We start from the raw sequence: 16,845 nt of genomic DNA, 5'->3' as shown, positions 1-16,845 counted from the left end.
TTTTGTGCATTTTTCTTAAACCATTACTAACGGTTTAAGCCATTAATTTTCGAACGGAAATATGAAAATCTACGATCTGATTTTTTGTCAGCAATCTTATATCATTGGTTTGCAGATATTTACGCAAAAATTGCCCTTTCCCATACAAAAAATGAAAAAAGTTGTAAAAATGGTAAATCTGTGAGAGTGCAGCTTAAATATACACAGTAAATTGTAAATGTCAAACATTTGTCGTCTGCTAACGCGATTTTAAAAGTCGTCAAAGAAACCCATTTTATTATATTTTCAGGGTTTTGATCAGGATAAGGAGAATCAAGTTACCGCTTAAGAGAGTTTATTTAACAGTTAAAGTAAATGAGATAAAAAAAAAAACCGAAATGAATAGTTATAGATGAAACGAAACAATCAAAAGGAGCAAGTACAAAGCTCTTAAGTTAAGATAAATAAGAAACAAAAGAGAAGCTCAACCACATTCAAAATGCCTTGTAATTCGATGGTTGCTCCCTTTTTTATATAATTTGGGACCGTTCCAATAAAAATCTCAAAAGGGCACTCCTTTCAACGAAGTTCTTTATTTAAATAATCAAAATGAAGACAAATGTTAGTTCTATATATTAGTCCCTTCACTTGTCAATGTATGATTGTCTGACAGAGTTCAGATACGAAGATTGTTATTATGTCACACATTTTGAAGTAGTTTTATAGGTCGTACCAATTAAATGTTTAGTTAGACGGATTTCGGCAAAAAGTGTGCGGAGAGCGAAATCAATTTGTTCTCATTTATTGTAAAGACAGAGACGGGATATATGAAACAAATACTAAGAATACAAATGAATTGCCCCCTTAGGCCACAACAAATTGATCATTTGTTCGTCGGATTTGCCGCACCTAAAATTCGAAAAACGAAAAAAAAAAAATAATAAACTTTTTTTTGCGCCCGCACATATTATTTGGCCGCGCATATTTATATTTTTTGTTGACTTCTAAATTTCCTCTATTTTCTGAAATTCTTTTGCTTAGAATTTAAACCTGCAACGTCGACCTCGCCTTTTTGAAGGTAATTCCATGCTTTACATTCTTCGCGAGCAAACCTTCCTCGTGTCAAGACAAAATAAGGTCCGGGTAACCGCAAAATAGCCGATATTTGTTGACAATCTTTTTTGTCGGGAATATTTTGCAGGACGCACCGTTGTTATTCATTTCCGGTATTAAGTTTCAGGTTACTTTCAGTATTTGTAATGTAAAATACACGTTTTAAGTGAAAATCAGTGTCATAGTCAATGGATTATAGTCTTCAGTAAACAACAAGTTTCACAGCGTCGAAGGCAATAATTATGTATGTGTGTTTTAAGTAATTTATTGTTTTGTACTCAAAATTTAGTGTTAAATAATAACTCAATCGGATTTTGAGTGCAAAACTTATATTAAAATACACGAACACACGACTTACGGTACAACCATTGAACATGTTTTCGTGAGTTATTTTTTTTTAAATTCTTAAATGACTCAGTTTTCGTATAATCATAATTGTTTAAAACAGATAAAAATAGTAAGACTTGTAAATGTTTCAGAAACATTCTGTATTTATGCATCAGTCAATTGTAACCACGCCCCCCCCCCCAATGCCCTCTGGTCCGAGGATAGCCGGGTAAATGAACCGTGTTTTAACCTTCCAGGTGGTGGAGGGGGGGGGGGGGGGCTGGGGCTGGTGGTTACATTTGACTAGTGCATAACACATACAGTTTGAAAATAACATCAGTTAAATCAGAAAATAAAACCTTTTATAAGTAAAATGACTGTTTTAATTTTCTCAATTCTTTGTGCTTATCCAATTTTTTCTTTGACCGAGTTGTAGTTAAGTGGCCTGTTTCTTACGTTCATTGGAGCTATGTTATTCTTTTTAAGGCACGGACCTATACAGCATAGGTTCTTGGTCAAGGCGAGGTCTTGAAAGGGAAACACCACCTGCTTTAAAATAATAACACGTGCCACATTTGCAGAATTGTTTGATCCTGCTTCAAGTATGTTGTCCCGCAATTCAATCCACAGTGTTTCTTTTTTTAGAAATGTTGTCTGTGTTATTTACTTTTTCAATCTTCTGCAATGTCAATGTCACTACAATTTTATCATGTGCTTCAAGAGGTTCAAATTTAGACCTGACCCAATATTTGGAAATGCTCAAATGATGAATTACTCTTACTAGTCTAAAATGGGGTTTTTTGTGATAGTAAGTTACGGAATGAATACAACAGTTTTCTTTTTGGTCCTCGAATAATTGCACGTTACTATGAGGAATGTTGTCTTTACAATATATCCACGTTTAAATTTAAGTTAATAGTAAAGCACTGGATCTCATTGCCATTTGTTAAATATTGAGACAGATTTTCATGTGATACAATCAAAACCTTTTCATTTATAACTGAGAATCTTTGTTTGTAATTGAAAAGCATTTCTTGACATAATTGTATGATAAATTTGGTAAGAAATAAACTTTTTTTATTTATTTTTTAATTTTTCGCTCTTCGCTCGCCTCTGATTTGCCTTAAATTTAAAAAAAAGTATTTTTATTTTTTTTTCGCTCGCTCGCTCCTACTTTTTTTTGGCAAAATCCGTAGAACAAATGATCAATTTGTTGTGGCCTTAAAAGTAATTTTAAGAAATATTCTCTCCAAGTACTCCAAAAAGCATTTTGTTGAATTTGTTGAGTCTTCATATTTTCTCAAGTATATGTCGCAACATTCCTTAACAAGAAAGTGAGATATTTTTGCATATACCGATCATTTGGATTGACTGTTTTTGTTTGATTTAGTTTAGTTATTCACCCTTGATAGAAATACCTCGTTCACATTTCCTGAACGAAGTCTACGCGGGCATAAAAGTGACATGTGCGATAACTTATTTTTATTTCGTGACCGAGTTACTACGAGTTAGAAAGTCGAGACCACGAGATAAAATACATTTCACCTCTATGCCACCGTAGATTGGTGAGGTAAATCCGACGAACTTAACGTTGTGTGGCCTCATTGTCTCTATCGCATTAGAAAAGTCAAAGGTTAACGGAAAAGGGCAAACATGTAAGTATTATCTGTCGAGGTCATGAAGTCTATTGCGTGCAATTGAGATCTGCCAGTTCGAGTTATCTTTGTAAAATGACGATTTCTTTGTTTCCTTATCTCACATATAAAGCCACCAATATCAGATACACATGTTTTATTGCATAATTATTGGTTCAATTAATGATCCTTTATTGCATGAGCGATGAAAATGACTTTCAGTATGGTCAAAACACTTAAATTGTCAAAAATAAGGCAACTTTTACAAAATACGAGCTAGTATTTATACTGGAAGCCGCCATTTTGATTGAATTTATTGAAACCAATGCTAAACCGATCGATATACAGTTAAAAAAACACGCATCGTTTACTTCCCTTTACAAAACACTTAAACTAGCGAAAAAAAATGATTTTTTTCAGCCTTTAAAAAAATAGTCCTATACTAATTCTGGTTGGCAGTTAAAATATAGGAGCGGGCGCGATAAAAAAAATAAAATTCAACATTTTCAAATAAAGCAGCGGTAAATCCGCGGAACGAAACATCAAGCTTGGTACGGCCTTACCAAAAACTGCGAAAAAAAATCATCATCTTTAAGCTTTTATAAAATCGTTGGATTACATACGTTATGACTGATGCAATACGGTTTCAGCGTTCGATATCATTTGAGTTTCTTCATATTGCTATAAATCGATACGTCACAACATTGCTACACAATTACGCAATTATAAACTGCAAAACATAGTAACGGAACATGTAATCTACGAACTAGTGCATACGACCGGGACATTTTATATAGCCTGGTCTAAAAAAGAGGGCAGAAAAAACATCATGATTTCTTTCCACTCATCGTATGTTTTACCAGTGGCAATTTTATTTCATTGTTATGATATCGTATACACAGTAAAGATAACATAACTTTAGTTAGGATACAACAGAAAGCCAGAAAACGTGGAATACATGTCTCCGGCCAACGTCCCGCTGTGCCAGGTTCCTGATCGTACCCAGATTTCGTCGTCTGCAAGAAGAAACTGTACAGTTAGCAGTAACAGGATTAACAACAAAAACAATAACAACAACAATACTACTTACAACAACAATGCTGAAAGCTATTATACACAAGACTATTGTGAATGTTTATAAATAAAGTTGTTGTTAGCGAGGATTACAAACAAAACGTATTGGTAAACCTACATTGGTTGAGTTGTACAATTACACTATTTGTGGCAATGGCATAGTCATCATGGTCCATAGCATCAGACGTTGTCTTTCCAAGCACAATAAAGCCTTTCTTCAAGAGTTCTGTGGTCATGTAGCTTCTATTTTTATTCGTGGTCGTCCAGGTAAACACGTACGTTCCTCCAATCGGTGCAGTGAATATGCCGTCTATTCTATTATATCTAAAATAATAGAAAGTGCATTTAAAGTACCCAATCTGTAAACGTGGCATTGTTAAGGGTTTGGAAAGTATTTAAATGTCAGTGGTTTAGCGCGTTTCGGTGAAATTCGAGAAACTTCCGTGGGTTAAACTGGTGTATTGGCACTCAACAACACCCTGTCTAAACAATTCTAATTTTGAGCAAATTAAACGTAAGAGCACACTTAAACATATTTTTTATTTGAATGTTTGAACTATGGCGAAGAGAAAAGATTTTCGCTCGGCGCCGCAGATCTTCCTTTTAATTTCATGTTTAGTTTAGGCATACCAAAATTGACTGTTTACCCATTTCCTATGTTGGTTGTAACTACGTCGAATACAATTGTCTGATGGTTCCCAACATGGGTCATGTCGGTCGAAAGCTGAACATAGAAGGCAACACCCTCGCCATTAGGTTCGAGAAGATACCGAGGAGATTTTACCGTTTCTAAAAAAAACACAATATTACATAAGTATTTATTTCGACTAACAAAATGTGATTAATCTGCTTAGCAAATTAAAATAAATGCATCATTGTATTCAACAATTATCTTAGAGAGAGAAATACATACTAAGAGAGAGAGAGAGAGAGAGAGAGAGAGAGAGAGAAGAGAGAGAGAGAGAGAGAGAGAGAGAGAGAGAGAGAGAGAGAGAGAGAGAGAGAGAGAATAAGTGTATACTTGATAATGTTTCCTGAAGTGCCTTGACTTCTTCCTCTAACAGCGATAACCGCTTGTCGCAGGTTTCCTCTCCGCACGCCGAATAAAACAGAACGGCAAGTGTAAAGTAAAGAACACTCATTTTTACAAAGTTCTTTATCTAAATTAACAAAATGAAAATTTTAAGTCCTATATATCAGTCGCTTCCGTTGTTAATGTATGATTGACTGACAGTGTTGAGATAAGGCGATTGTAATTCAGACACAGATTTTGAAAAACCTTGATAGGTCATACCAATTTAATGCTTTGTTGGCCTAATATAAGTTTTCGGAGAGCAAAATGAATTTGTTCTCAATTATTGTAATGACAGAGGCGGGATATCTGAAATACATATTAGGAAAACAAAAGTGATCGCCCCTTTAGGGGTAATTTTAATACAATAATAATTTCAAGTACCCTGTCGGGCATTTTGTAGAGCTTTTGATGGTTCATATTTTCTCCATTCTTTGTCGCTAAATTCCTTAATAGAGATAATAGCGCGTTGTGTTTTTGCATTTACCGATCATTTGGATTGAATGTTCTTGTTGGATTTAGTGAAAGTTTAGTGCGGCACCTTATATATAATTAAAAGAAATACGTTGTTTTCATTTTCTGAAATCTAAGGGGCAATACTTGCCATGTTTGATTACTTTATTTTATCTCGTGATTAACTAAGTTCTCTTGAGTAAATAAGTTGTGGTCATGGGATGAAATAAATTCCACACATTTCACCTTAATGCCGCCTGAGAAAGGTAAGGTAAATCCGATGAACATAATTGTATGTGGCCTTAGTGTCTCTACTTGATAAGGAAAGTCCAAGGCTTACGAAATAAGGGCGAGCCTGTAGGTATTGTCTGTTTGAGTCTAGAAGATATGATTTCCAATGCGTGCCTAACAATCCTTGATAAACACCTCTAGTTTTTTATAAATTATAAATGTAGTGCGTTGTTTGTGGAGTTTTCTGCAATTATTCCATATGATTGTTGTTTTTGTGTGTGTTCTATGTCTTTGGCGTTGGCCCTGTGTCATTAAACGGGGGTTTATGTTTAAATTTTCGACTACTGTACATTTTGTAGTTTTTAAAATTAATATTGAAGTCAATTGCATGAAATTACGCGCTGCCAGTTCGAGCTCCCTTTTTTACAATGATGATTGTTTTGTTTCATTATTATTGTGTCCGCTTGTTCCCATAAAAGTAATTGGCCTCATTGAATATTTTATGAACGAAGTCGTTGACCTTGTTTGCTAAAGACTACAATTGAGTACCATTTTGAGTGAATAGAGGTAAGCTACAGTTAAAAAACTAAACTATGCTTATTTCATATAATGTTTTATTATATACCTATCATAAATCCACACGCAATAGATATCGCCAAAAACGGTAGAAGGTATTCCACTCCAGTGCAATATGGCCGTATTCAACTCTTGTGACGTCACGTCATAACTAGTATCTTTGCACGATGTTAAAATGACGTCATGAAACAAAATAGTGCGTCGTTAAAATGACATTTACTATACAAACAAGTGATCTTACCAGAAATGTATATAATAAAAGGGTTATTAGTACTGCGTTTCGATCCGGAATGTCGTATTCGCTTGCGCCTCGTGAAATCCGAATCAGCAAAAATCGACTCGGGTCGAATACAACCTCCCGGATCAAAACGCAGTACTAATATATAAACTGTTCGCATATGTAGACACCGATTACAGTTGTTGTACCTTACGCATTTTTAAAATACTTGACAAGCACAATCTTGATTCTGTAAGATTTAGCTCACCTGAGCCCAAATGGTTCTTTTCCAGATTCCTTTAATAGGTTATCGTTCCATGCAGAACTTTGGTTGCCATGACAATCGAAAGTAAAACCCGTTGGCTTTTTCTCAATATAATTTCACAGAATTCCTCCTCAAGTGACCTGTATAACATTCCTTCACCCAATGTTTATTCGTAAAAAAATGGCCCCTACGGGGCGGGGCTACTTTACACTATATATCTATATATAGACAATTTTGAAATCTTCTTCGTTTTTAAATAATCTAAAAAAAAAGTTTCTTTTATGACCCTTTTAAAAAATTCCTTCACTATAATTTGATTCATAAAAATACAAGATTGCCTGGAGGGAACTTTTGTACCATGCATGTCTTTATATAGAAAAACTTTTCGTCAGAAACCATTGACCCCATTTTAGATAACTTCACACACATATTTTTAGGTAAACATATGTCACATTCTTTCACCCAATTGTGATTCACGTAAGGGGAATGGCAGTTTAAAAACAAGACGTATTGTACTTTTACCTGCGGGGTACGGGCTAGCGGCTTCCAGTGTGCTGTTACCAGACATATCGATCTTGTCATTCAAAAGTCACCATCTAATTACAAAAATTTCCTAATTGTAGTATTGTACATTTTAAGTTTATTTATATAAGTGGGTTCATATTTTATATTATTCAGTTTTGAATTACCAAAGAATTGTCAAATATTTTTTTCTAGCAGGACTAATAAGTCAACGATTCTGTCCATGTAACAAGAGGGCAATAATGGCTCTATATCGCTTATATAAATACGTAAATGGTGTTTTAGACATTTCTCTAATTAAAAGGCAATTTATCTCGGGGAACTACAGCTATTTGGCTTGTTATCAACCAAGTCTCTGGTTTCATTCCCATACTCATTCTGACCAAATTTGGTGATGATTTGACAAAGGCTTATTAAATTATTGTTTCCTCAAGACCAACGTTAAGTTAATTGATTTAAATAGTGTTTTTTACACAGAATCCATATGGAACATAATTTAAGAGAAAAGTGATAATTTCTCTTTGTTTATTTAATGCTTTAGGCCGTTTTTAACATAGACTATGAATGCAGTCAAAATAAATCGGAACGAAATCAGTGGTTTCTATGTTACTATGGCATTCAATGGTCATAAAATGTGGTAAAAAAATGCAAAAATGACAAATCTTTAAAGGAAAGACGTTAAAAAAAATGATATACATATTTTTTGTATTATTTTTTGGCATATTTTTATGAATGAATTTTTCATTTGTAATAATCATGTCGAAAGGCACCAAATTGCGCGATGTGGTGCGAATGTTCACGGCAACATGACTTGTCCCTCTAGTTTCAATCGTAATACTACTTAAGACATCTGAAGGGATTAACAACATCTCATCTGGTGATTATCTAAAGGACTCTAAAAAGGACTGGGGCCATAATTACGAACAGTATCAAGCCTGAATTCAGACTCAAGTGGCAAAACTGGAAAAACATCATTTCATAGTAAATTTGTTCTTGTTATGTAATATTGATATAACTTGATGAATATTATTACAGTAGCTAAAAATGTATACTTTTCTGTTTTGTTAAACGATTTGAATAAAGATTATTTATTGTAGTTTTATAAAAGTACTTTTCTGAGTCTGCGTCTAGACTTATACTTGATACTGTTTATAATCATAGGCTCTTGTGATTCTCTAAAGTACACTATAAAGTACCTGTCTGGTTTCCACATATGACAATGATTTGAATGTGATTAATATCAGGGTTGCGATTAACATTCGACCTACATTAAATCAGTATAAACAGTATAAAATCAGTATAAAAACCATACGCTTTTAGGAGTAAGAGTATACAGTTGTAATTATTCACGTACATTCTCTTTTATTTGATTGCTGTTGATAATAGCCATAATGATAACCATTTTCTGAAGTGGTCAATAGTTCGAAGCGACGGAGAGATGGAACAAACACAACAATTTCCATCTGCACAGTTTATTACAAGTACTTTTTTCCTTCAATAGACAACAAATAACTTTAACAAATAACATGATCATATATAGCGGACGGAGAAGTTAGCAATTAAGAAACAGGACGGGTATTTATAAAACATCTTAAAATCTCATTATGTTTTGGTGATGGTAACTTTTTTATTTGTTTGCATATTCAAATGACTTATTTTAACCTTCTTGACTTTTTAACCCGTAAACTGATAAAAAAGCATTTACCGGAATGACTAAGTGCGACAAAACCGAAAGCACCGTTGCTTTATATACAAATAATTTGCATATTTTAACTCACAAGATTTTGGTTAAAATAGTTATTCAATTATGCATATGAAAACACTCAAACAACTTTGATTTACTCTATGACATCGCAATTGCAGAAAAAAAATACAGGTTTAGGATAAAATAAGAGTTTGGTATAAGTGGGGTGCGAACCCAAGACGGTTAGGTCAAGAAACAATTCAAATACCAACACCAAATCCACTAGACAACAAAGACTTACTGAAGTCTACTTCGATATTGTGAAATTTTCATTATGCATTGATAACATCACGTGACAATGGCAATCAATCAATCACACAAAAAACAAAGCTTTTGGCGAAGTGTATCAAAATTGTACGAAATTAACTTTTACTTTTATCTTAATTTGAATATGAACTTGACTTCAGTAAAAACAATGGCATCTTTTATGAATCCCGGCCTTGTCTTGCAAAACTTCTTATCACAATTCTCTTAAAACATAACAGGGGTCGTATTTTGGTAAGCATTTTTGAAAATTATAAGATATTGTAAAATGATGTGTTTAACTGCAAATCATCGTTTTTGACTAAACAATTGAGAAATAACAAACGTCAAAGATGGCTGAAAACTCTTATTGCGTTTCTATCTCGAAAATAAATATACAGGAAATTATGAGCCACATGTAAGTCATATAGCCGAAGGAATTGAGAACGTTTGAGAATGAAATATAAACATTTAACTTTGTTTGTTTCATGAATACGACCTCCTGGACTATAGAATGTCAATTTCCTTTAAAAAACGTCATCCATGTAGAGTCTCAAACAACAATGTAATACATAAAAACAGAATATAACAGTAGCGTATATTTTTGTCCACATGTTTATCAGTATTTTAATACTATAACACATGAAGTCATATTAACCCAAAATATTCGGTATGTAAAAAGCAGATATATTATGCGCATTAAACATTTATTTTCTTCCAATCACTCGATTATTTCTACCCATTAAGCGACCTCTTCTCCGAATCACTCGAACTATTCTCCAAATCCTTAGAACTATTCTCCTTATCATTCGTACCATTCTCTCAATCACTCGTACTTTTCTCTCAATCACTCGTACCATTCTCTCAATCACTCGTACTTTTCTCCCAATCACTCCAAATCACTAGTACTTTTCTCCCAATCACTCGTGCTTTTCTCCCAATCACTCGCACTTTTCGCCCAATCACTCGTACTATTCTATTAAACAATCGTATTCTGCTAATAACTCGAACTCTTCTTCAAATGACCTGAATTCCTTTCCCAATTTATCGAACTATTATTCCAATCACACGTACTTTTCTCCTCATCATACGTACTATTCTCCTAAACACTCATACTATTCTTCCAATCACCCATTTTATTCTCCTGATTTCTCGTTCTGTTCTCCTAATCACTCGTACTATTTTCGAAATCACTCGCACCTTTTTCAATATCACAAAACACTTCTTCTTATCACACTTATTAATCCACTTATCACTTGACTTCTTCTCCTAATCACTCAAACTATTCTTCAAATCACTCCGAAATCTTCTTCAAAGCCATCGAACTCTTTTTCCAATTACCCGAACATTTCTTCGAATCACTCGAACTCTTCTCCCAATGACACAAACTCTTCTCCCAATCACACAAACTCTTCTCTTAATCACTCATACTCTTCTCTTAATCATTCGTACTTTTCTCCCAGTCGTACGCTTCTATCTTATTTTCATTGTTAACCTCCACTACACGTTTATTCTGTTATTAACATATTTCATACCCACGTTACAACTTGCCATACTCTTTAATCATTAACACCATTCAATACTGTAACTTCAATATACTTCAAAGTACCAACCAGTTTAAATTTTAAGCAGTTTGTAAACACAACAGAAACAAGAAATTGCATAAGCTTTAAGGTTTCTTCAATAAATGTCAACCAACATTATGCATTTTCCATTTAATTTAATTTGCGTTTTCATTTGTTTTGGTTTAATAATGCTCTGTGTTTGAACACCTTATTTTGTATTCTGATACGAATAAATACTGTTACAGCTAACAAAAAACATTTTAAACATAATTATGGTTTGTCTTTGAAAATATAACATAACTCTAAAAAACCTTACATATGTGATAATGGAAAATGAAATATTTTACAAGATAACCAATCAACATTTTTTGTTTAACAATACAACATTTCATCGATTGATAATACGCATTTCAATAAAAAGTATAGGGATGAAAACTTTATTCAATACAATTACAGAAAATTGATAACAAGCAAACCTGTAAGAACAAAGGTCACATAATTCCGTTTGATTGTTTTACATAAACTAAACATATACATATCTACAATTGTAATGTGTGTGTTTTTATATTATTTTGCATTCCAATGCGATGCTTTAGTTCAGAACATAAGATTGCATCTTAAAATATATGTATTCATCCGTTAAGTCAAGTGTAAAGTATATTCATTAATTCAGTTAAAAATATGAATAGGATTATGACCAGGACCAAGTGTACCGCCTTTCTTGTTTTCGATGTTAAAAATAATATAGAGTCTATCGAAGGCTAATGGTGCCGAAATAGATATACTTTAAGCGGATAATATTATACTGTTTGCTATCAATACTGGTGAATTGCAAGAGTGGTTTATTATCGGAATACTATAAACGTTGGAAGTTAGTTGTAAATACTTATAAAACTACATTTACCCTTGGGAGCTCTTTTTAGATGCCCGAATTTTAATTGCACTTGGGAGCTCTTTTTAGATGCCCGAATTTTAATTGCAATCAAACTAAAATATAAACATCCATGTTATCATAAGATGTAGTGTTTATACCGGATTAAGCTAAGCTCACTATTTTTGTTTTTTAATAATTTATGTACTATTAAGTTCTTTAAGAGTTGTTTTACTTTAGAGTGGAACTGTCTTTATGATAATCACAATAAACCATTTTTCATTTATTGCAAAGTTTGTATTTTGGTTAATTGAAATAAGCTACGTAAGCCAGCTAAGCTTAAGATGTTAAGAGAAATTGGAGCCTGGACTACTGGGTTTGTCCCTGCAGTTTCCATTTATTTTTGATAGTGTATCATGACGTTATGTGAAAATATATAACACATTGAAGCGTTCTTTATGATGAAAGCGTGTATCATATATACAGGTTATGTGACCGCGTAGTCATGTCGACATGTTTTTTGTCGATTTACTATTCATCACACGACTTATCTAGTTAATCCGTGAAGAAGTCGACATCAACGTGTTGTGTTATAATTCAAAATTAGCCGATCATCAAGCCGACTTGTTTAACGTCGATTTGCTAGTTTTAACATTACATGTCGCAATAATGATATCGTCGTATCCAATAAATAAGCAAATGAGTCGACATATACTTATTTCGTCTTTTCCAATTAATGAGAAAATGAATCGACATATAATTATATCGTCGTATCCAATTAATAAGCAAATGATTCGACATATAATTATATCGGCGTATCCAATTAATAAGCAAATGAGTCGACATATAAATATATCGTCGTATTTGATTAATAAGCAAATGAGTCAACATAATTATTGCGACATGTCTTATCATAACTCGACATGAACATTATCTGTAAATTAAATATGCAGTTCCATAAACCTTGCAATTTTTTCAATGCTTTTTGCATTATTTCCAAGATTTGACACATATCTTATTTGTCCCTTGTTATCATGTAGCTTATGACGCGTAGCATAAATATATTACAACAATATACAACATATACTCTATTACACTTTTATCTTATTTGAGGATGTGGCCCTCTTAATACTTTAATCCTTAATTTAGCATGTTTACCCATTGGGGCCAAAATTTCTATTTGAACATGTCATTCACGTTTTCTTACCAAACACTATTTATACTACAAACTATTTTTCGTGGACATGTATAGCAAAATCTCATTTTTTGCTTGATGTACTTTTCGGTGTGCCGGTAAGCGAACATTTCAGTCGTCAAGTTTTTCTTCCGACGGACCCGATTTCATGTCACTCTCTTCTAATGGCATCACCGAGTTCGTCTTTGGTGGTGCTCTGGTAAACATGGACTCATCCTCCTTTTGCTTCAAACGCAGAACCTTTCTCAGATTCGCTCGAAAACGAGTGGCTGACGATGAAGCAACGTACAGAAAGAAGTTCATCGCAAAGTTCAGCTGGTAAAAGAAGAAAAAGAAGGCTCTCGTCCATTTCAGTTTAATCTTGGTGACCATGAAGTGAACGTACTCTTCGTGACCAGGCGGTACGTTTTGAGTTCCATTCCAGACAAGCTCAATAGACTGAACGATCCCTAGTGGTAACACCAAAAGCACATAAGCGCTTGAAACAGCCAACAGGAGTTTTGTTGCCCTTTCGTCGGTTTTACTCATTGAGGTTTGTGTCATCTGTTGTCTCTTTAGCCTGTTCTTCCTGAGCTCCAGTATAATGATCATATTGAGCACGACGATTGTGAATGTCGGCAGCCATGTATTGAGAGCAACATACATGTATATGATCTCCTTGAAAATCTTCCTCCTTGTTTTACACGCCTTGTATCCAAATACGGAGTCACCCTCGAAACCAGACACGGCCACTTTGTGCAGAGAAACCAATGTCATGACGAAGGAAACAACTATCAGAGTAACTACAGTCTTCCTTGGAGACCAGGTTCTTGCTTTCAGTGGAAATTTGACAATACAAAACCTCTCGACAGTGAAGGCTACGATGATCCATACAGAGAGTAGATTAAAAAGTTCGACAACTACTCCATGAAAAGTGCAAAGACCTTCGCTAGCCTGAAAGTTCTTGTTTGCAGCTTCGCTATTGCCCCTGATGACCCCTATCATAAAATTAAAGGTCAGAGAGCATGTATCATATCCGGCCAGGAACGCAAGGTACAAGTTTGATGTCGATTTCCTCATATGTTTCTGCGTGAGAACGACCAAGGACAAGATGTTGAGGACCACACCAACGACGATAATGATAGAGGTCCCGTAGGACAGTAGAAACCGGACTAGTTTCACGAGAGGGTAAATTTCTACCCAGAAGACTCGCAGCTCGCATGGCCAAGAAAGGGCGTCCTTTGAAGTGACGTTCTTACCAACCAGGTCTTCGACAACATCAAACGTGTGTGGACACTCAGAGCCGCTTACATAAACGACATCCATCTGAAAAAACAAGCTTAGTTATTTGTTATCAGAGATGTTTCAGACACAATGTTAATAATCTAGCCATACACTCATTTGGACTTAAATGATAAAAACCGTTTGATTATCTTACACGAGTCATTCAACTCCTGCACAGTAGTACCTCATTCATTCCTAATGGGATGGGATACATGTGTAGGGACTTCCCATATTAAGTTAAATATTTGACAACGAAGGAAATAATAACGAGCGATCAATGTACAAAAAGTCGAACATGTAAATACACATTAGTATAAATATTGAATGAATGGTCATCTTGCAACTTATTCAATGGGAACTAAAATTAAAACGCGATACCAACTCGGTATCTCAGGTTACTCGAGTTCTAAGCCGGAATCATTTGTATGATATTTACGTTGTCAAGGTTATTTAATTACATGAATTTTATGGCGAGCTGGCCACAGATGAAAGTTATTTTTTTTTGTTGTCAGCTAGTTTAAACGACCCAAAGCAAAACATTTAACCGTAATATTGTAACATTTCTTTTAAATACACGCAAATATTTATTCTGTTCCAAACGTATATTGCGAATGGAGCAATGGGAAAAGATAAAAATATCAATTATTCAATGAAACAGGGAAACGACATAACGCATGAATTCGATATCAATTCAAGATGTTAGATTTACTGAAGTAGAGTTATGCCACTGTGCATGTACATAGTGAAACATGAGCGACGAGAGTTGGTAAGTCGTTAATGCTGGATAGAAATTAAGACATTGTATCGAACACCAGACGAATACTTTCGTTGATTGAGCATGTGCTAAATTCTTACCTCACAGAAGGTGCATGGTCAAATGTTAACAAAAAACACAATTTTGATAGATAGTTAGATGTACAATGAAAAGAAATCAATTTTGTGTTGTTGTTATTTCATTTGAATACGGATATGCATATCTTACTGTTAGCCTTAGGCTCGCTGCGTGGCCGCTGCTGGATTCCGCACGTGCGATCGGGTCAGATCAGGTCTGCAAACACAGAGTATCATCACAAGAGTTATAAAGGAAAACAGTATAATCAATGGCAAATGCAAAGTATATACATAATATGATAATCCGATATTTTTGGTATCTGCGGAAAATGTGTATGCTTTTTCATGACGTTGTATATCTCGTTCAAAACAACAGTTCATCTTTCTGGTCCATTTTAGACAAAAATGAAGACTTACAAATCAGTTATCTTTTCCTATGTATGGAACCAAAAGGGCGTGATGTTTAAATCAATTCACCCAAACGTCGCCTCTAATAAACATTCTTGTACCTTAAAGACATGGTTCAATGGTTCACTTGCTTGCTTGTCCTCAGATATGCACTCCTTGTGTATTACCAACTTATCACATCGGGATCAACTTGCGCATTGTTTATTGTCTAATTGCCCACTTAATGGTTGTATTAAAAGACTAAGGGCTACACAGGCTATGCTTTGAACGAGCAATATGTAATGATCTGTAAACCGATCGGCTAAACAGACACAAGAGGAAACTGAAGATTATTACCAATTTAACATTTTTGAACTATTTTGTTTTATTTAATCGTTTTGGGGTGGGTGCTTTTATCTATGGATTACGTTGGCCTTTGAGATACAAATGTTAAAAGGCATCAACAATTTCTGATGAGTAAAAATTAAATCACGTTCACAACACCAATATTTGCATTAACTCAAAAGTGGTCGTTAAAAGTTAAATTTGACAGTGTTCACATGTATTTATAATTCAAAGATTTAAATACGTAGACCTCAGACCTCATGTGTACTTGCGTGACCCCAGTAAAGTGGAGCTAAGGTTTGCACAGAACAGGATTCCAAAATGAAATGAGTTGCTGTCCATCACAGCATCTTAACTGCCTTTACATCATTTTTGAAAGACATAGGTGAAATATTATATTTCGGTTTCTGTAAAAACTCAAGATGAATTTCAAAAGCAAAATTGACGTATATTTCGAAGGAAAGATCGTAGTAATGAAATGTTGGTTTATGGAAAGCAGAAACAAGGGAGTGATGCAAGTTGAGGTTGGTCATAGTACTTCAAGCTAAATTGAACTTAAAAGCCGGTCATAATGTAAAAGTCGTTTGAAGTACTTAACTTGACAAAGTTTAAGTAAATATTTAGTTTTAATTTTGAGGTTCAGTATTAGCAAGCATAATTCATATATTGGTTGCAACATGTGAAGCCATAATCAAGAGTTGAGCAGTTTTAACGAAAGAACATTATATCAGAATTCCAATTATAAATGATTTACGTTTTCCCGGAAACGTCTTAATACAATTGAATATATTTATGAGTCAAATTTATCAGAACTACCCAAACAACATTGTCTCGAGACTTTGTTGCGATTGCAGCTTTTAACAAACAACAACAATACTTGCATTTTTGCAATCAGGAAATGAATTTCATTCGATATTTTGCATATTTTTACTTAGCTT

The 16,845-nt window shown here is 34.2% G+C and overlaps 2 protein-coding genes across 2 annotated transcripts; both read right to left on the bottom strand.

Annotated features, from left to right (window-relative positions):
• Nucleotides 1-3,886: 3,886 nt before the first annotated feature.
• LOC128229733 (complement C1q-like protein 2) lies at nucleotides 3,887-5,340 on the bottom strand. The gene is made up of 4 exons (XM_052941544.1): nucleotides 5,149-5,340; nucleotides 4,775-4,916; nucleotides 4,246-4,451; nucleotides 3,887-4,069 (listed from the first exon to the last, which is right to left on the bottom strand). Exons 1-4 carry the CDS (start codon nucleotides 5,267-5,269, stop codon nucleotides 3,972-3,974), a joined length of 567 nt encoding a protein of 188 aa, XP_052797504.1. The 5' UTR covers nucleotides 5,270-5,340; the 3' UTR covers nucleotides 3,887-3,971.
• Nucleotides 5,341-13,192: 7,852 nt separating this feature from the next.
• Nucleotides 13,193-14,386, bottom strand: LOC128229900 (FMRFamide peptide receptor frpr-18-like). Its single transcript, XM_052941802.1, has one exon. The coding sequence runs from the start codon at nucleotides 14,384-14,386 to the stop codon at nucleotides 13,193-13,195; it is 1,194 nt and encodes a 397-aa protein (XP_052797762.1).
• Between the last annotated feature and the right edge of the window lie 2,459 nt (nucleotides 14,387-16,845).

This window comes from Mya arenaria, chromosome 4, assembly GCF_026914265.1.
Source record: "Mya arenaria isolate MELC-2E11 chromosome 4, ASM2691426v1".
Lineage (NCBI taxonomy): Eukaryota > Metazoa > Mollusca > Bivalvia > Myida > Myidae > Mya > Mya arenaria.
This window is presented reverse-complemented; position numbering and strand designations above follow the sequence as displayed.